Source organism: Sinocyclocheilus anshuiensis, unplaced genomic scaffold (genome assembly GCF_001515605.1).
Source record: "Sinocyclocheilus anshuiensis isolate Anshui unplaced genomic scaffold, SAMN03320099.WGS_v1.1 scaffold1316, whole genome shotgun sequence".
Lineage (NCBI taxonomy): Eukaryota > Metazoa > Chordata > Actinopteri > Cypriniformes > Cyprinidae > Sinocyclocheilus > Sinocyclocheilus anshuiensis.
Genome location: NW_015542553.1, coordinates 1725122 through 1745061, shown reverse-complemented (window position 1 = coordinate 1745061; position 19940 = coordinate 1725122). Strand labels below are relative to the sequence as shown.

The 19940-nt window shown below is 37.3% G+C and overlaps 2 protein-coding genes across 2 annotated transcripts in view; one reads left to right on the top strand and one right to left on the bottom strand.

Moving 5' to 3' along the window:
* LOC107694304 (muskelin-like) overlaps positions 1-14931 on the top strand; it is a 19216-nt gene extending 4285 nt beyond the window's left edge. The window contains exons 3-18 of the mRNA XM_016493968.1: positions 505-647; positions 901-989; positions 1362-1471; positions 1931-2123; positions 4225-4302; positions 4489-4554; positions 5048-5160; positions 6279-6491; positions 6621-6842; positions 7246-7375; positions 10119-10266; positions 11003-11117; positions 11632-11771; positions 12269-12371; positions 12588-12642; positions 12776-14931. Coding sequence (XP_016349454.1) covers positions 505-647; positions 901-989; positions 1362-1471; positions 1931-2123; positions 4225-4302; positions 4489-4554; positions 5048-5160; positions 6279-6491; positions 6621-6842; positions 7246-7375; positions 10119-10266; positions 11003-11117; positions 11632-11771; positions 12269-12371; positions 12588-12642; positions 12776-12897 — 2040 coding nt within the window. The 3' untranslated portion in view covers positions 12898-14931. The remainder of the gene's footprint in view (positions 1-504; positions 648-900; positions 990-1361; positions 1472-1930; positions 2124-4224; positions 4303-4488; positions 4555-5047; positions 5161-6278; positions 6492-6620; positions 6843-7245; positions 7376-10118; positions 10267-11002; positions 11118-11631; positions 11772-12268; positions 12372-12587; positions 12643-12775) is intronic.
* Positions 14932-17394: 2463 nt separating this feature from the next.
* The window catches only part of LOC107694305 (sialidase-like), an 11942-nt gene continuing 9396 nt past the window's right edge, over positions 17395-19940 (bottom strand). Inside the window, exons 5-9 of the mRNA XM_016493969.1 lie at positions 19306-19475; positions 19181-19210; positions 18247-18358; positions 17882-18093; positions 17395-17729 (exon numbers count right to left, since the gene is read on the bottom strand). Coding sequence (XP_016349455.1) covers positions 17532-17729; positions 17882-18093; positions 18247-18358; positions 19181-19210; positions 19306-19475 — 722 coding nt within the window. The 3' untranslated portion in view covers positions 17395-17531. The remainder of the gene's footprint in view (positions 17730-17881; positions 18094-18246; positions 18359-19180; positions 19211-19305; positions 19476-19940) is intronic.

Sequence of the window (19940 nt, the reverse complement as noted above, 5' to 3'; positions counted from 1 at the left end):
GGCCGCCCCCGCCACACGCTCGCATCATGATACTGTCGTGAACACGCGTCCACAAGTGACGCAGTAGAGATGAACATGTGGAATAAAGTCGTTATTTTTGTTTTGTTTGCGCAAAAAAGTATTCTCGTAGCTTCGTAACTTTACAGTTGAACCACTGATGTCACACGGACTACTTTGTCGATCATCTTGGTACTTTTCTGGACCTTGAACGTGGTAGTTACCTTGCTGTCTATGAGAGGGTCAGAGAGCCCTCATATTTCATCAAAAATATCTTAAATTGTATTCCGAAGATGAACGAAGGTCTTACGGGTTTCGAACAACATGAGGGTGAGTAATTAATGACAGAATTTTCATTTTTGGGTGAACTAACCCTTAAGTGTAAAGTTATCAATGTTTTACAGATGACTGTTTTTGATCATCATACATTTTGATATTGATCGTCTTGGCTAGAACATTTCGGATTAGAATTGCTTTGGAATAAAACATTTTTTTTCTACTACTCAGTACTTGATCTTAAAACTGGAGAGACCAGCTATCGTTCTGAACATCATCTATGGCAAATATGAGAAAACCCACGTGTGTAACCTGAAGAAGTTCAAGGTGTTTGGAGGCATGAGCGAAGAAAACATGACAGAACTCTTGTCTAGGTGAGACTTGTCGGAAAATGTTAGTTTGTGTTTACAGTCTACCAACAGTCTAATCTTTATGTCAGATAAGCTTTACGGGCTCTTAGCTTTTAGGCCATCTTGAGAGCAGGTGACTAAACTTGGTAATAGGGCATCAGAACACAAACATTTTATAAAATAGCTTATAGTGTCTCTTGCGATGTGAGTTATGTTTGGGGAAATGGCTTCTTGTGATGTGATGAGGTCATTGACTGTCTTTCTCATCTAATCCTAGTGGCCTTAAGAATGACTTCAACAAGGAAACATTCACGCTAAAGCACAAGATCGATGAGCAGATGTTTCCCTGCAGGTTCATTAAAATAGGTGAGTGTTTACGGAAAGAGCGAGCTAAAGACCTGGTGAACTCACATGGTGACACATTTAGGGGAAAGATCAGTCATCACATGAATTCAGAGGAAGACAATGAGTTGAGTGAGTGATTTGAATGACTCTGCAAGTCTTTGATGGAACAAACAAGTGCTTGTGTGAACGCTGAACTCTTTTGACAAGACATTTTTCTCTTGTAATGTCACATGCTGTCTGTTTCAGACATTGAAATCTCTGAGAGTCGTGTGAGAATAGAACATTTGAAATAAACTCTTTTTTTTTTTTTTTTAAGCTGTACATCTGCAGTTTGTCAGCATATGTGTGAATGTCCTCTCTTGATGCTGTTTATGTGTGTTTGGTTACATACAGTGCCTCTGATGTCATGGGGCCCCAGCTTTAACTTCAGCATCTGGTATATTGAGTTACACGGCAAAGAAGATCCAGACGTTGTCCAGCCCTGCCTTAACTGGTACAGTAAGGTGAGTTGTGTCCAAACTTCCACATCCATCTTTGAGGATGAATCTCAAAAAATGTTAAGTTCATAATTCACCCCAAAATGAAAAGACCCATTTTAGGACCATTGGCAAATTTTATATATATATATATATATATATATATATATAAAAAACTATATATGTATATATATATATATATATATATATATATATCTTAAAAGAATTAAAAAGTTTGCGTGCTGCATAATAGAAAATGCTTATTTCAAAATATGCCATTATTAACCACCCGCTGCTAAAGGGTAATCACACATAAGTCACGCAGCATGTGAAATAAAGTAATACATAGTAATATATATTTACTGTTTTTTTTCCGTATGCTTTATTTCAGTAAACTGCGTCATTGTCTTTGTACGTCATAACAATTAACAGTTTTTAAATTGCCAAGCTGTTCCAGCTAAAGTGGTTTGTTTTTTTCCCCGACAGTACCGTGAACAGGAGGCCATCCGCCTGTGCCTGAAACACTTCCGGCAGCACAACTGCACAGAAGCCTTCGAGTCCCTGCAGAAGAAAACACGGATTGCTCTCGAGCACCCCATGCTCACACACCTTCATGAGCGGCTGGTCCTCAGAGGAGACTTTGACGCCTGCGAGGAGCTCATAGACAAAGCCGTGAGAGGTACCTCACCCTGTGTTTCATCATATGGATCTGTGCCACATTCATTAAGCAGGGAATGTGGGCATGTTGGTTCACTGTAGGCAACAGAATGGTTCTGGATTATAATCGTATTACTGTGCAAGCAAGTATATCCTTGTTGACATTTTATGTCAAATAAAGATGAGATCCACTCAAACGGTCTGTTTCACTCGATGCAGAAAAATGCTTATTAAAATACACTGCTCTCACTGTTAGAGAGATTTTGATAAACTTGCAGCATTATGGCACAATTGTATTATTATACAGCAGTATGTACTTCAAAAATAAATGACTCAAAGCTTTAGTTCCTCCTATTCTCACTATTTGAATAGTGATTATTTACTGCTTTGCAAAACTTGTTTTTCCACATACTTCCACCTGAACTAATATTTGCCTGTTGTACTGACTGAAGGGTGCAGGTAAAAAATGAGGAACTATGGATTTCATGAAAATGACCAAGATTTTAACATTCCAATTCATTTTAAATAGCACAATGAGTCAAAATGAAAAAAAAAAAAGAATTACCAATGTGCTGCTTTTTGACACAAACTTGTGGGTGGTTTCACACAAACACAGGTGAGAGCTATAGTTTCCATAACAGTGTTGGTCATATGTCAGTAATGTGCAACTTAAAAGTTCACCTGGGGCCTCATTTATAAAATAATGCATAGAAAGCATCCTAAATTTGATTTTACAATCATTTCTCAAAGTGCGTACGTGTGATTCATAGAACGAACGTATGCACAGAAAATGTGCGTACGCCTCTCTTTTAGATGTGAAATCTATAAATTGCAATGATCTTGAAATTGTGCGCAGCTGAACAGTTTCAGATCTCCGCCTTGTAAACGATGTCTAATTAATGTCATTGACTTATAAAAGAGCACCTGACAATGTCCAAATCTTTTACAAGCGGCAAGAATGGCTTATATTTCCAAAACTCGGGCAAACAAAAGTGCGTACGTCTGCTCAGACCCTGATGTGGCGCTAAGCTCTTTTCCACGTCAAAGACCGTTTTTGTAAATATGAACGTTGGCGTGGATTTTTGCGTACGCGCACTCTACGATCAAATCTGTGCGTACGCACGTTTTATAAATGAGGCCCCTGGTTATGTTTCAACCTGCAGAATGTGTGTCCTCAAAACATGCAAGCTTTTATGCAAGCTTTAAGCAAGACATCTGCACAAATGTTGTTTAAATTTAAAGTAACATTTGAATATTTTGGTTGATTTGAGAAAGGTTAATGCTACCAATAGCAGTGTAGTACTCATTGACAGCTATTTGAATCACTGGAGGTTGCGAGTCTCTGTGCTCTTGGTTTCTAGTAGTTTCTAATGCTTCTGTTGATCATTTCACCAGAATTGGCAGTTGATTACAACGAATAGGAGGAAGTGCAACACTCAGTATGGTCTCTCTAGAGAAGGAATTCCCGCCTTCCAGTAAAAAGAACCAATCTGTAATCCTTAAAGATTAAATTTTCTTTTGTCATCATTTGTGCAGAAACCTGGAAAACTGTTTGGTGTTTTTGTGCAATTTCAGTTTATGATACAGTTGATGTTAGGTTTAATTGGCCTAAAATATGTTGTTTTATTGTGACCTTGGCGAGCGATGTTAAGAGATATCAGTCTTCCCCAATTCAAGTAGATAGGAGTTGGTTGTGTATGACCAAAATAGCTGCTCAGAGACATTGCAGATATGGCCACAGAGTGAACTGACTTCTTGTTAAGTCGATTTTCTGCAAATCGCCACGAACACACAGTAACACGTTACCATGTTTAAATCTGCTCTACAGACAAAACAAATAGTCGATCCAATCTTGTGCTGTCAGGCTGGTCAAGATCAAATACTGTGTTTACAGATTTTTAGAAGGAATCTTCTTCTACATATTAGGATGGGATAGGATTTTACACACTTGACCTTTAAAGTTGTTCGCAATTGCATTTCATGTTATTACATGTTCTCTTTAGTGGTCACAGTGTAAATTTACGGTAATTAGAACCTAATGTACACTTGGATTGTTTCCCGCTCAGAGAGCATGCATTAGCAAATTAAAGTGCACCCTTGACTCTTTATCTGTTCTCTTCCAGATGGTTTGTTTAATCAGTACATCAGCCAGCAGGATTATAAGCCGCGCTGGAGTCAGATCATCCCCAAATGTAACAAAGGTACGACAGCAGCCCACAGAACACAGAAGTGGCAGCCTCTTGCTCTGAATCTGAACGTTGGACTCCAGGGAATCCATGTCTGCTGTATTAAATTACTTCAGGACTGTATTGATATTCAGTGTGCTTGCTCCTGGTACACACAACTTTCAATTCACTTCTGTTCTTTCTCGTTTGTTTTCTGAATAGGTGACAGTGATGATAACAGGCCGGGCATGAGAGGAGGTCATCAGATGGTCATTGATGTTCAGACAGGTACTTTTTATGTTAGATGGCTGATTTGCAAAGTTTCTGATTGGGCAGTTATCACAGCACTGTTTAGCTTGTCCTGTCTTACTTGTAGTGGAATGCATGCTAAGACTGCATTTAGCTCCGCTGTTGTGAGTTAAGGGCTGTTTTAAATGTGCGTGTGAATCTGTGAGCTTGTTTTTAGAGGAACAATCGATCCCGCAGCCCTCGTGTGGCCCTGTGCGTTTAAACTGACCTAAAGTAACCTGTTCTACAGCTCAGCTCAAGCTCAATAGCTCAAACAACTGTCTCTGCTTATCACCATGGCGACATCAGCCTTTCAACCTTAGCACACAGCTGCCTTTCAAGAATATGATGATTTATAACAGCTTTAAAAACAACATAATAGTTTTCATCTTTCGATTCCATATTGAGTTTCTTTCAAAGGTGTAAAACACCTCACCCACTCACCGTTGCTTTCTCTTTCTGTTTTTTTTGTATTCGCCTCTTTGTTTGGCAGAAACCGTGTATCTTTTTGGTGGCTGGGATGGAACGCAGGACTTGGCTGATTTCTGGGCGTACAGTGTGAAGGAGAACCAATGGGCCTGTATTTCCAGGGATACAGAGAAAGAGGTAAAAGAGGGATTTTTTTTCAATTATTACTCAGCTGAATGGGACTAAAATCTGCTAGATGTTTCCATCATGTCATCGAGTTTCACATACTTCACTGCGCTTTCTGTGCAGAGTGCCTTGAAGAATAGTGCACTGAGTGCTCTTTCATCTGTAGGTTACTTAGATGAGAATGTTTGACTCATAGAAATGAGGAAGAGAATGAAATGATTGTAATGGAAAATATGTAGAGTGACACCACAGTTCTGACGGAAGTTATAATTGAGATCTCTTTAGCTGCTTAAATCTGCATAAATCTCAGTAGGGGTTCAATCCCTGACTGGCTGGCAGCACCAGCCACTGGCAGGTCACCTGACTCTGGTAGGTCACATGAGCTGCCAGTAGTTGGCTGCCTGGTGGCTATCAGTCTACTTCCTTTGCCAGTGTAAGGAACCATTGATTTATGGCAGACTTTGTTTTGCTCTCCTCCTACTCTAACTTTAGGAATAATATTATTATTTTTTATTGTACATTTGTTCATATGACTTTATTCTTTTCATGATCAACGTAACAAGTGATATGGAACGTATTAAATCAGAGATGAAAGTGGCTGGCTGCAATGAATGGATGAGCGTCAGTCAGGATCCAGTCAGGATCACGGCCATTTGTCTCCTTTATTCAGGATAACCCTCCCTTAAACGTTGATGATATAAAAGAGTAGATTCAAAAGAATACATTAATAATAAAACAATTAAAATTAAAAAAATTAAAACCTAATGACTTCCAAATAGGAAAATCTGTCTTCAATCAGTAGTTGCATAACTGGCTGGTGTGACCCGACAGTGGATGGTTTTATTTTAAATTTTTCTCAAGTGTAACTGACAACAATGTATAATTTACTTATCTAGTTTACATGCCCAAAGATTTGATAACATGAATCTCTCAAATTTTGGATATTCCAGTGACTAGTTCTTCCTCTGAACGCCTATTATCGTGTCCTGGTACCTTGTAAAAACAACTTTATTCTCTGAGAGACTTTTTTTTTTGGAAAAATAAAATGTGTGTGCTCTATATATCAGTTGATTTATAGGTAATCTGAGTAAGAGGTGAAAACTATAAAGGTTGTGATATATTTCTTTTAGAACGGTCCCAGTGCTCGTTCGTGTCACAAGATGTGCATCGACTCTCAGCGGAGGCAGATCTACACGCTGGGCCGTTATCTGGACTCCTCCGTCAGAAACAGCAAGTCACTGAAGAGTGACTTCTACTGCTATGACATTGACGCCAACACATGGACTCTCCTAAGCGAAGACACGTCGGCTGATGGAGGACCCAAACTCGTTTTCGACCACCAGGTACGCATTTTAAATTACACAACCTATGTTCAGGATATATGCCCACATACCACCAAGAGTCTCCATTTAACAGGTTTACGATGAACAGTTCAGTATCTTTTGGACAAAACCTCTCTTTATCTCTCTCAGATGTGCATGGACTCTGAGAAGCACATGATCTACACTTTTGGTGGTCGGATTCTGACGTGTAATGGCAGTGTGGATGACGGCAGGACGTCAGAACCTCAGTTCAGCGGGCTTTATGCGTATCACTGTCTAGTTGGCAGCTGGAGTTTGCTCAGAGAAGACTCGTGTAACGCTGGGCCAGAGGACATCCAGTCCCGCATCGGACACTGCATGCTCTTCCACACAGTCCGTCTCCTTAGTAACGACCCATAAAGCGCTCTGAGCTGCAACTCAGATATTTGACATGTTGACCTGAAATTTTTGATAGATGCATTTGTGGCATTATTAGTGTGAATTAGGGCTGGGCAAATTAAATTTTTAGGTTAATATATATATATTCTACATTATTTTATATTATTTTGTTAAAGTAAAATATATATATATATATATACACACACACACACACACGAATGAGATTTCCCAATAAGAATAAGAAAGTTTATTTCAAAAATGGTTTATGAGAGAGGTGATTGGTAAATTTATTCATTTCTTTGGTGTTTATTGGAATAAAAATATTGGTGTTTAATGGAATTTATGGGTGGTTTTGACAACAAACTTGATGTGATAATTTTTCTTTTCTCTCCCACAGAGAAATCGCTGCTTGTACGTTTTCGGAGGTCAGAGGTCCAAAACTTACTTGAATGATTTCTTCAGTTACGACGTTGATGGTGACCATGTGGAGATCATCTCAGATGGCACCAAGAAGGACTCAGGCATGGGTATGAAGTCATTAGCAAGCTGTAGATTTGTGAAAATACTGTTGATTATTTATTTTTTTGTCATACTGTAACAATGGCTCTTACAAAGCCGTGCCCTGAGAAGACTCCTTAAAAGGAGAGCGGAGGAATCTTGAGCATGAAGGTGACATCATGTTTAGAAATAGGGCTGAATCAGGTGGGGATTATGTCACTGCTGTGGCCTGTTATGTGCAGCTGAGGCGAACGTGATCTATTGCAGTCCTACTGTTCAACAGCTAAATCAACTTGACGTCATCGGTCTTCTTGATGCTGATATACACAGATCTGCTGGTCTGGATGATAGTAGTGAACGTTTCTCGTGAGGATTGTCCTGATGATGGGTGAATATTGCAGCAAATTCCTGAGCAGGGAGACAATGTTTTTGAGGTTACAACATGTTGCTCTACAAAGAACACGCACTCTGCCTCTCATCAAGATATTTTCCTCTAATGACTCGGCTTTAAATATACATTTTAATATTTAAAGTCTTCTCTGGTAGACTTGAAATTTGCAGCTTTAGATGACTCTAGTTATGCAAAACTGTGTTTTTTTTTCTTTAGAAAATGCTAGTCTCACAGACACTGATAGGGTGTTCAAGGTGGTTACTAGGGTATTGCTAGATGGTATTTTGTGTAGTTGCTAGGTGGTTACTTACTAACCCAAGTCTTTATGATATGCGGGCCTTGCATAGGGCACAGATCCCTCTCTTCTTGAAATTAAGAGCTGTTTTTTTTTACCCATGATTTAAAGTAACTTCACACCTTTCATCAAAGTGAAGTAGCACAATTTGAGGTGTTTTATGGCTGCTTTTGCAGAAAAACAGCAGTGTTGTTGTTAACTGAAACTACCTTTTTCAGTGATTGAAAGCTGAACTAAAATAAATATAAGTATTAATGAAAAACTTAAATGAAAATTGGAAAGGATGGCAATTAATTGAAATAAGTTTGAAGCACTAAAACTATTAAAACTGAAATAAAAAAAATAAAGTATAGTGAAAATATATCAATTTGAAGTTCTTAGAACTTCTATTGACTTCTGCAGAACTGAGTGAGTTCTTAGAAAATACTTCATGCCCACACAGTTGTGGTGATTAGCTCACCTAACACACACTCGTTTGATTACTCACGTTAGCTACACATGCATACAAATGAAACTTGCATGCACAATCAAGACTTATAACAAAGCAGACTTTGTAAAACGTCTGCTCAGCATGGAGAAGAATTTGGTGTGCAGACAGGTCATAATGTCTGCACACCCACATAATGTCTCCCAAATTTTTCTTCGCTTTCACTATAATCAGTAATTATAGCATGATATTGTGTCAAGCTCGGAGGAAGATACCAAATCGAACAGCCAGTTAACAGAGAGGAGAGACACAGAAGGTGAATGAGTGTGAGAGCTCTGTGAAGCCTGTGAGAGACTGTGCAGACACAGGCCTGTGACACACTTCCTGTTCCCATAAACAGATTGTGTAAAATCTCAATGGGCGACTTGACGCAATGAGAGAGTATAAAAAGACCTCTGTGTTCTCTCTGTTATCGCGTTAGAGAGAGATGTGTGTGCGACGAGGACAGGGGGTGACAGAAAGAGAACAAGAGCTAGAAGGCAGCAGAGAGACAAAAATAAGACTGAACAAAACACAATTTACCAGGAACGAAACAGTGAGCCCACAACCAGACCTTAGAGAATAGTTCGCCCCCCAAAAATCATTTATCATGTAGTTCCAAACCAGGGTGATGTTTTATTGAGCATAAAAAACAAAACAAAATGTGTGTAAAATGGAATTACAGGCCAGTTGGCAGTGTGAAACCAATCGAGATTCAAACAACCTAAAGCTGTCCTGCTACTTTATTTAACTACTTGCTAAATAAACTAAATACCAATTTACAAAAATAAATAAATCATGAGAATGACATTTATTTGGGTTGAAACTGGAGGAAAATTGAAGAGACTAGATACCATGGAGTGATACAAGAGAAACAAAACTATTATTATTATATTAATAATAGTAAAATAATATATTATTTTAATATGATTTAAAATCAACAATAAATAAAAAAAATTATAAAAATAGGCAAATTACAGGCCAGTTGGCAGTGTGAAACCAATCGAGATTCAAACAACCTAAAGCTGTCCTGCTACTTTATTTAACTACTTGCTAAATAAACTAAATACCAATTTACAAAAATAAATAAATCATGAGAATGACATTTATTTGGGTTGAAACTGGAGGAAAATTGAAGAGACTAGATACCATGGAGTGATACAAGAGAAACAAAACTATTATTATTATATTAATAATAGTAAAATAATATATTATTTTAATATGATTTAAAATCAACAATAAATAAAAAAATTATAAAAATAGGCAAATTCTGTAAATTCACTTGCTAATGCAATATTTATAGCAATATAAAATGATTTAATATTTTTATTTGTTATTATATTAATATAGTATTAATCAAATATTGTAAAACCGTATTAAACATTAATGCTTAAAAATATTTCATATTATATCTCTAGTCATATTAATGTGATAAAGAAATAATGCAAAACTGTACCATTGGTAAAACATTTGTCGAGTTTGGCTGAAACCATAGAAAAAATAGAGGTGATTTGCATGTTTTTTTTAGAAATGATTACGCCAAGCTGCTACATCATGACACTTTAAACAGTTTATGCCTTTTCTTAATGATCTAAGTTTAAGTCTGTGTTTGTGTTGCAGTACCAATGACGGGATTCACTCAGCGTGCCACCATCGACCCAGAGCTCAATGAGATCCACGTTCTATCAGGACTCAGCAAAGACAAAGACAAACGCGAGGAGAATGTACGCAACTCCTTCTGGATCTACGACATTGCACGCAACAACTGGTGCGTGAGTTCTCGGACACGCTCTTCATCTGTACAGCAGTGCACGTTGAATGCTAATAAGTACACTAGACCTGTGTTTATATGCTGTGGCCCTGAGGACAGCCTGAATCAGTAATCCACAAAGTGCCTTCAGGCGCTTAATTCCTGAGACTTTAGATTGCCATACACTGCTAGAAAGGAAGAAAATCTTCAGTTATGATGAAAAAAAACTTTCTTTCCTTCCTGCAATGTATGTTCTCTTTTCAGTGCATTGAACAGCCATAGCATTGAATGATGCATATATGATGCCTGTAAATGTATCATACAAAAAAAAACCTTATATAAATTGTTCTCTGCTTGCACACGCATTGACTTGTATTGAATATAGCGAGAGCAAAAGTTGTATTTCAAAGGCCCGCCTAACCTTCAGAAAGGGAGTTGGTGACCATCAAACCGGAACAGAATGTTCTCTGCTTGTGTGTGGGTCTGGCCGCTCGTGTCTGCATGTGCGCGCGTGTGTGTCTGTAAAATGTGCTTTGCGCTTAAACTGGGGTAGAAAAAAACCCTTTGTTCTGTACGCTAATTGAAGTAGTTGGCTTACAGCGTCTGAAAAATTGTTCTGTCAGTGTTTCCTTTGGATTTGGTGCACTGGTTTGTCATTTTGTTTACTTGACTTGATTTGGGTGGGTGCATGTGTGTACACTTTTCTAGGACAGTATGCACAGTTTAGTATAATAGACTGTGTGTTTGTGTGCAGGTCGTGTGTTTATAAGAATGACCAGGCGGTGAAAGAAAACCCCACTAAGGCCCTACAAGAAGAAGAACCTTGTCCTCGTTTTGCTCATCAGTTAGTCTATGATGAGTTGCACAAGGTAATGTAGATCATTTCACTTCCACACCCATGGTAAATATGAATTGAACTTTTATGAATAGTTTGGTGGTGTGGTTTAGGATTGGTTGGTTAGCGATCTGAGCTGATAACCCAAAGTTCCAAATTAGGTTTCAACCTTAACTTACCTCAAGGAAGTCGAGATGAAATTAAAATTGGAACCTGTTTATCTCTTAATACTTGATTTTTAGATTTTTTTTCTTCCTTGTTTGTTAAACATCCTGTTTTAATTCAGAAGTATCTGGTCTATTGTGTATCTTTACCTTTTTAAAGAAGACGATGATTATATATCACAAACTGATTTTAAATTACCAGATGCAACAACTTTCAAATTACAAGGTTGTAACCTGTGAACATTTGTAGAGACATTTAAATACAAATTCTATTTACCTCTGGCACTTTGACAGCTTGAGCTGATAAAACACCCATTTCCTTAATTGCTGTACTGATTAATCAAAGCAATTAGCAGGGGATTGATATGATGATATGGTACACAGGTGCATTACCTTTTCGGGGGAAACCCAGGGAAGTCCAGCTCACCCAAAATGAGATTGGATGATTTCTGGTCCCTAAAGCTGTGCCGCCCTTCCAAAGAATATCTGCTTCGACACTGCAAATACCTCATTCGCAAATACAGGTACAAATAGACTTTTATATGAATACGAAAGTGCTTCACCTGTTACAATCTGCTGTTCACAGACTCATTATTCTGACCTCACAGTTCTTGATTAGGAAATTGTGCTTAAGAATAATGTTTACTGAATTGCATAGTCTGGTCTCTCTCTGTCTGACGCCAAAGAAAACTGTCAGATGCTCTTAGTTTCCAAATGGCGCTAGGAAAATGTTTAGATATCTGTTCCATGTTAAATAGTTTGTATCGAATGTTAATATGAAGAACATGATCTTGCTCTGATCCTGCTGTGATCTGAATGTAAACCATTAGGACCAGCTGTGTTGTTATGTAATTGCAGTGTCATTCAGCACTGCAGTTAGTGATTAAATTACAGCAGTAGTTTTCCATTGGTGCATGTGATTTCTGCTCACTTTGTGCCATCTGGTGGCCATATTTGCAGAGTTTTTAAGGCACATTTAAACATGTTTACATTCTGATTGCTGCCTTGTGTGTGTTTGCAGGTTTGAGGAGAAGGCTCAGACCGAGCCCTTGAATGCACTTAAATATCTGCAGAATGATCTGTCTCTTACCGTGGACCACACCGACCCCGATGAGACAAAAGAGGTCAGGACCCTCATGAAAAATGGTTACATTTTATGATTAAGCTTGTAGATAACAAACCTTTAAACTTTTGCAGTTGTCAGTTTGCGCATTTACATGAGTTTTAAAAGTTTGATTTCAGTTGGACTGAAGCAAAGTATCGTGTAAATGCTCGAGTCTGACTAGGCCCAATACATGTTTCATAAGTGAATGTGCTTTTTGTGTGTTTGTTTCCTGTAGTTCCAGCTCTTGCCCTCTGCTCTGTTCAAATCCAGCTCAGACTTCATTCCTCTAGGTGAGCACTCTTTTTGATGAACACAATTGTCCTCTAATCACGTTCTTTTACTACAACTGAATATCAGCACAGAGTCTGCTCAAATATATTCATTAGTGCTTTGATACTTAATATTGATTTTTTTTCATGACAGGCTTTTCAGATGTGGATCAGACGTACGCCCAGCGCACACAGCTGTTCGACACGCTTGTCAATTTCTTCCCAGACAATATGACCCCGCCCAAGGGTAACCTTGTTGAACTCATCACCCTGTAGTCACGCCCTACACAATAGATCACACCCCTCTTTAGACCTCTCAGACTCCTCCCACCCAAAACAGAAGTTATTTTTCTACATTTTTCACCCGAGGTGTGCCGTGCCCACCTACTGTTTTGCCTCTTATAGAAGTAATGGCACTTAAACGTCACTGAGACTTATTTAAAATGCAGAAATATAATTTTGTACTCTGGATTGCCAACGGTTGTGCTTTTTTTAATTTTTAATTTTAAAAAGGTGTCAGAATTAGGTTTAAATCTGCATATCTGCCAAATTTCACACTGAATTTTCTTTTTTTTTTATTTTAAACAAACTTCTGCTTAGTTTCAAATCTGTTTCAGTTTTATCATTTACATTTTCTTTCATACAGGTTGAAATATAGGTGAGTTATCATAAAGGGGTGGTTTTGATTTATGAACTGTGTGATCAACAAGGGTTCCGTTCTGCCTTGCTATTTTAAATCACATTTTTTATGGACGAACATATGTGCGCTCATCCAGTGGAGGCCGAAGGCAAAGATCAGAGTGCCTTCTAGAGTCAGTTTTCTCACTCTAGTAGATCAATTCTGTTCACTCTCAATCCTGGATTTAAATACTGGCTTCCATCTAAACCTGCTGCTGCTATTGGATGCTGCCATGACATTAGTGCTCTCTTTGACTCTTTAATAGTGATGAAACACCCGATTCCATATGTTCTCATCCACAAATTTTAAAAGGTTAGATTTGCTATAGTGGCATGTTTGAGGTGTAATGCACACATTTAGGTACACAAGAACTGTTTTCCACTGTGTGTGTAGGAACGCAAATATTAGTAGCACATGATCATTCATGGCAACACTTACTTTATAACAGGTCATTATACTTGTATCCATTAGTGAATAGATGAACGAACACTTTGCTGCAATTAGACAAACAGAAGATGTGGATGATTTGAATTTTTGAAGTGTAGCTTGTGGCTGCTTTTGTCCAGTTCATACTGCTTTGTTACACAGACTGTTCAGCTTACTGGTACCAACTCAAAGGAGCCTTATTGGGACCACCGAAGACAGAAGAGACCCCTCACTATTTATTATTAATATTATTATTTCTTGGTGAACTTGAGCCCTGAATGTCATATCTTATGTTCTGTTTCTCTCTATGATGTCATAGAGACGTCTATATGTGCCCTTCATTCCGTATGAGCTTCCGGATTGTTTACAATTCTGGACAGATGAAAGTGTGTTGGATGATAGTCTTCCATATAGTTCATCCATACATCTGGATAACTTGGTCTCCATTTGTGCAGTGTTAGTTTAACAGCAGTTATATTTATTTGTCTCCCTGTGCACGAGTAGGAAGTACTTGCCCTGCAAAAAAAAAATAAAATTCAGTAATTAGATCACTCTTAAATTTGCTGTAGTTTTGGCTTCACCCATGCAGAAACCAAAGGCTCAAAGAACCATGGGACAGTACATTATGCTTCACCCTGCTGATTGTGTCCTCCCAAGTGTCGTATCTCAATTCCCTGAACTCAGTATTAGCTGTAATTTGGCTCTTACGGCGCACTGGAGTGTGGAAGTTTGACTTGTTTGTGATTTATAAAGATTCAGTGCTCTTTTATTTCTTTCCTGGCGTGAACGCAATTCGGGTGTAAATGATTTGGAATCCAGGGCTTACTTTGCCTTTCGTAGCTCTAGCAGTGTTTTTATGTCAGGAAGAAAGTAAAACAAAAAAAAAGTATGAAAACAATGAAATCAAGGATACATGAGAGGATCGACACTTAAAACCGGAGACTTTTTGTCACACTTGTGCCAAATACGTTTTCTTGCTTCATGAAGTGTACATTTCTGCAGTGTCAGAGATGAAATGACTTTTTCTTTTCCTCTCTCCTGGAAATCCTCATCTCGTCAAGCCCCCCTCTGCTCTTGAGCGAGGGCACATTGAGATGTCAGCACTACACTGTGGCTCTCATGAATGTGTAGAACCTATTAAAGAACTGCATTGTATGTAATGTACATAAAGAATAAAGATTGTATTTTGTTCAAGTTTTCTTAAATATGGTCTTGGTCTTCCTTTAACATAGACCTATAAAAACATTCAGCATTTTTAGCCCATTAGTATTTTCACCAACCAAAAAAATGGTTTTAAGCCAATTATTTCTATTTTTGCTGTAGTGTGTCAGTAGGAAATATCAGTTTACATTTCCAAACATTCTTTTTGCCATTAATTGAGTAAGATTTTTGTATGCACAAGGAATCTGACAACAGCCAGTGCTCCGCACAGAGATTTGATCTCACTATTCTGTTTGGAATGACATGAAGAATCAGAAAAAACTGAGGCTGGCTAAATCTAGAAGAACTGTTGCAACGTCTCCAAGATGCAAAGCTACCTGAAATCGATGCACAAGTGTACCTAGGACAAAAGCTGTTTTAAACGCAAAGGTTGGGTCACACCAAATGTTGATTTGATGTAGTTAATAGAAGTTAACTGATCAATAAAATGTATTTATGACATTATTTTTGAAAGCATCCTCAATTAACAGCATTTTTATAGGTAAGTTTCTTAAGTCATCTTGGAGATGTTACCACAGTTGTTTGTTTGCTTGTTTGTAAAGCTGTAAAGTGTTGACAATTTAGGTACCTTTTAATAATTTAGATTTAAGGTTAAAATTGATATTAATATTTTTATTTATACATGTATGTATTTATTTATTTTTGTTGGGTTTTTTTAGGTGCTGTAACTGGATGTCCCCACCCCACCCCCCCCAGCAAGGATGCATTACATTGATCAAAATAGTACAAAAAATATATTCATCAAAGAATCCTGAAAAAAAGTGTAATGGTTTCCATAGTACAATTAAGTAGCACAACCATTTTAAAAGTTGATAATAGTAAGAAATATTTGAGCAGCAAATCAGCATATTAGAACAATTTCTGAAGGATCATGTGACACTGAAGACTGGAGTAATGAATGCTGAAATTTCAGCTTTGCATCACAGGAATAAATTCACTAAATTAACTTTTTTAATTAACTTTTGTGAACAAATTTCTTTCAAAACCATTTAAAAATCTTACATAACCCAAACCTTTGAACAGTAGTATACACATTTTGTTATCATTTAAGATGAAGTGCCTCGACATGTCATGTCAACTATCTGAGAAAAAAATGTATTTATTTATATTAGAAATCTGACAGAGATGCAGCTTCCAGTGTATCAGACCCCTGTCGTTTGCACACAGCAGCAAACTGACTTCAAATACAGAATACAACTATAAATTCAACCTTAACACTTTGGTGGAAGTACAACAGCTAAACGGAAACAGTAGTGAATCCCTTATATTGAAAATTTGTGTAATGCATGTAAATACAATTTAAAAAAAAAAAATGTTTTGGTGAAATCAGCATTAAAACAGTTAAATAAAACATCCCCAAAGAAAAAGGTGATCAATGCACTAAACTGAAAATTCTGATTAAAGACAATGACACATTCTTTTATACCTATAACTAAACTTAAAGAATGTAAGTGAGTTGTGTTGGATTTAGTGTCAAATGTTTCAGGTTGACGAGAATGAAAACCTTCATACTGGTATGATGACCAACACAGATGGAACATAATGAAAAAGTTATCTGCCAGTGATGGGGGTCACATACTTTTGACCCATAGTCTAATTTACCAGGATGAATTATCCATTGGTCAAAGCGTAATTTGGTGCCTATGAGAGTTAATCTTCCCTAAACAGAAAACAAACAAATTGTGGAAGAAGCATAGAAATAAGCATTGCATACAAGCGCAACTTATAATTCCTCTCAGGAAATAATACAAGGTTCCCACAGTCCTAGATGTGTTTTCTGGGCCTCAGAAATTCATGGGAAAAGTGATGTAAATTTCTATAATAATAATAATTTATGCTCACTTTTATCTGGTAGAAACAACTTTGCATTTGTAACTTTGATTGGAAAGTTCATGGGAAAATCATGGAAATTCACTGGTTAGAAACTGTGAACTTGAATCCTGAATATATATATCACTTTAGAGAAAAATTGAGTCATTTTTCATGTGAAACTTAAACTTGACTTTGCTTGATAACATTTTAAGGCACCATAAAGCACACTCCTAATGCAAAGGCAGTGAAATGTATGCCTTATTTTGGCCAAATTCTAAGGCAGCTTCACATTTAGAGAATGCAGTCCCCAAAATGCATTGCAGTGGAAAATCTAAATTCTTTTTTTTTTTTTAATTCAGTTTTAAATTAAAAATGGGATATTTTAGCCAATGTTTGTTATATATTTTATGCTCATCAAATTGTTTATTAGAAAACTATTGGTTTTGAAACATCTAAGTGTGATAAAAAAAAATGTTAAGGCACAAAGAGAGGCTATAGATTGGAAGAAAATGGAATGCATTGACGTTCCATTTACAGAATGTTCCTTTTCCCATACGCAGTGACACACAAAACTTGAAACTTTTCTTCTATTTCTAGCACATACTTAGCATTTAACTACCTACTTACAGCATGTACACCCAGGCACCAAATGAAAGCAACTGATGTTTGATAGTCTTTATGTCAGTCTCTGCTTTCTCTACATTCTGTCCGTTCACCATCCACCGTTATGAGAGCAGCAGGTTTCTCTCTCCTGACAGCTCATCCGGTGCCATTACAAGTGGGTGTCTTCTTCATCAGGTATGTCCTCTTTCAGCAGGTTGTCCATGGGGACGATCCAGCTGTCGTTGAACTCCCCGTTCAATGCCAGTTTCTTCTCTTGCATCTCCGGCTGTACCTCCATCACCTCCAGCGTGGGATTGTCATGATAACCATTCTCCACTGTCTGCAGCTCTTCCGTCAGGTGTTGCTGCTGAGGTAAAAGTGCATGTTGGGATGTTAAACAGCATAACACTTTTACTTGAATCATTCAGAACATTCATATACAAGTTTATTGAAAGTAGGGCCCGAATCGAGCAATGCGAGTACATCTGATTCATCTTTGTGTTTGGAATTGAGTATTACCTGGTTCTTCCTGTAGGATCTGCGATGATAAGTGCAGTACGCAGCAAAGCAGCACAGAATGAGCACCAAAGCGCCACAAGAAGCCAAGATGGCGATCAACATGTCTGGTATCGTGTCCTTGCTCACATCTTCTTTCTGCAAAGTATTATTGTCTGTATATCCACTGACCTGTTCTGGAGGTTTGTAGTTTTCTGGCTGTATCTTTTGATCAGCTGTAAACGGAAAATGAAGTGAATTATTATACATTTTATAAAATATTTTATTGTTGTTGTATTGATAACCGAACACAATATGGCAAGCACTGAATCCAGTGGTTCCTCCTTATGAGGGTTTAATCTGTTCGGAAGCCGTAGCATTTCCCTCACCATCTATTGTAACTTTTGCAATTAAACGTTTGTCGTGAATTTCCACGATCACCGTGCAATTTCCTTTCATCTTCTGACCCAGCGTCTTACAGGCTTCACGCACGGCGTTCCCCTGGTCAAACAAAACAAATATTAAAATGGTAGCACTTCATGTTTGGCTTCATGTTTTGATCATTTTTAAGGAGAATCTAGGTTTTGTGAAGTCGGTCACTTTGCATACTGTTGTTGGCCAAGAAATGTTTTCTGGCTCCATTTAATAGATTGATCTGAATTGTGAGATAAAAAGTATACACTGAGAATTCTGACTTGTTCTCATCTTGCAGTTCTAACTTTTTTCCTGTGAATTCTGAATTCACTCACAATTCTTCTTTTTTTCACAGAATAAAAAAAAAGCTAATTGCAACTTTTCATCTTGCAATTGCGAGTTTGTCTCACAATTTCGACTTTTCTTTGAATTGCTAGATAACATCTCGCAATTCTTGTTAGAATTGCACGTTTAGGTCTCTCAATTCTGACTTTTTCTTGCATTTCTGAGAAAAAAAGTTGTAAGATGTTATCTTGCATTTCTGGGAAAAAATAAGATATAAACTCAAAATTTCGGCAGAAAAAAAGTATGAATTTTGAGGTTATTCACAATTACCTATTTTATTTGTTATTGTGTGGTGGAAACAGGCTTCCTTAGTTTTGTGATTGATTTTACTATTATTTAACAATGTCTTTAAACATTCAGAGTTTATAGAGGTTCTTGATATTGATATCTTGATATCTTCCACCTGATGAAAACATGCACTTTTTTAAAGGGATGATACAGTATTTCCTGTCATCTCAGTGGAAAATGAATGTAAGGGGACCCTTGGGGATCAGTGACAGAAATCTTTGTAGAACAAAAAATAGAAATTTTATTGATAGATGTTTTTGTCATTCATGTACTCACCTTACTGCTGCTGCTTAGATCAAAGGAATTCTGCAGAAGAGAAAATCAACATGATCAGCAGGAAGTATATAAGTATATATATATCAACAATATATAAGAAAAAGACATAAATGTTAATGTTTTACATGATTGAATACAGGCTGAGAGGTGCCAGTCCCAGTATTTTCCTTATGTGTACGCGGGTCCAGAGGCAGGGCTGTTGTGACCAGAGCGATGGTTGTTTGTATTTCCATTGTCTGAAGACTCTTAGAAATCATAGTTGTAAAATCAGGTGCTGCCGTGGTGAGTGATTTAGCTGAAAAGTGACATGAAAAGTAAATGCTTTTTAGTAGTTCAAACTAAAATTAGATTCTGTCTTCCTTAGCTGGCCCTCATGTCATTCTTTACATGCTTTTATTGCATCCGTGAAACACAAAAGAATATATTTTGGAGGCTGTTCACAATGTTCTTTGCCATACAATAAAAGGCTGTGAAGCTAAAAACATAAAAGTAGCATTAAAGAGGCCAACATGAAAATAATATATGTGTAAATTGAAATTTAGGATATTCACTTAAGTCTTGCCCTCAGATCACAATTGCATATTATAAACATTATGTTGATTAGATTTCAGTGATGCCAAAGTGCATTTTGTTTTGTAACTGATCAAGACTTCAGAGCTAAGGTATAGGGCAACATTTGGTAATGACACACATATTGATCTTTTCTTCCATATTGTGACATATTTGAGAGACAGATTATGAAAAAAGAATATATATATAT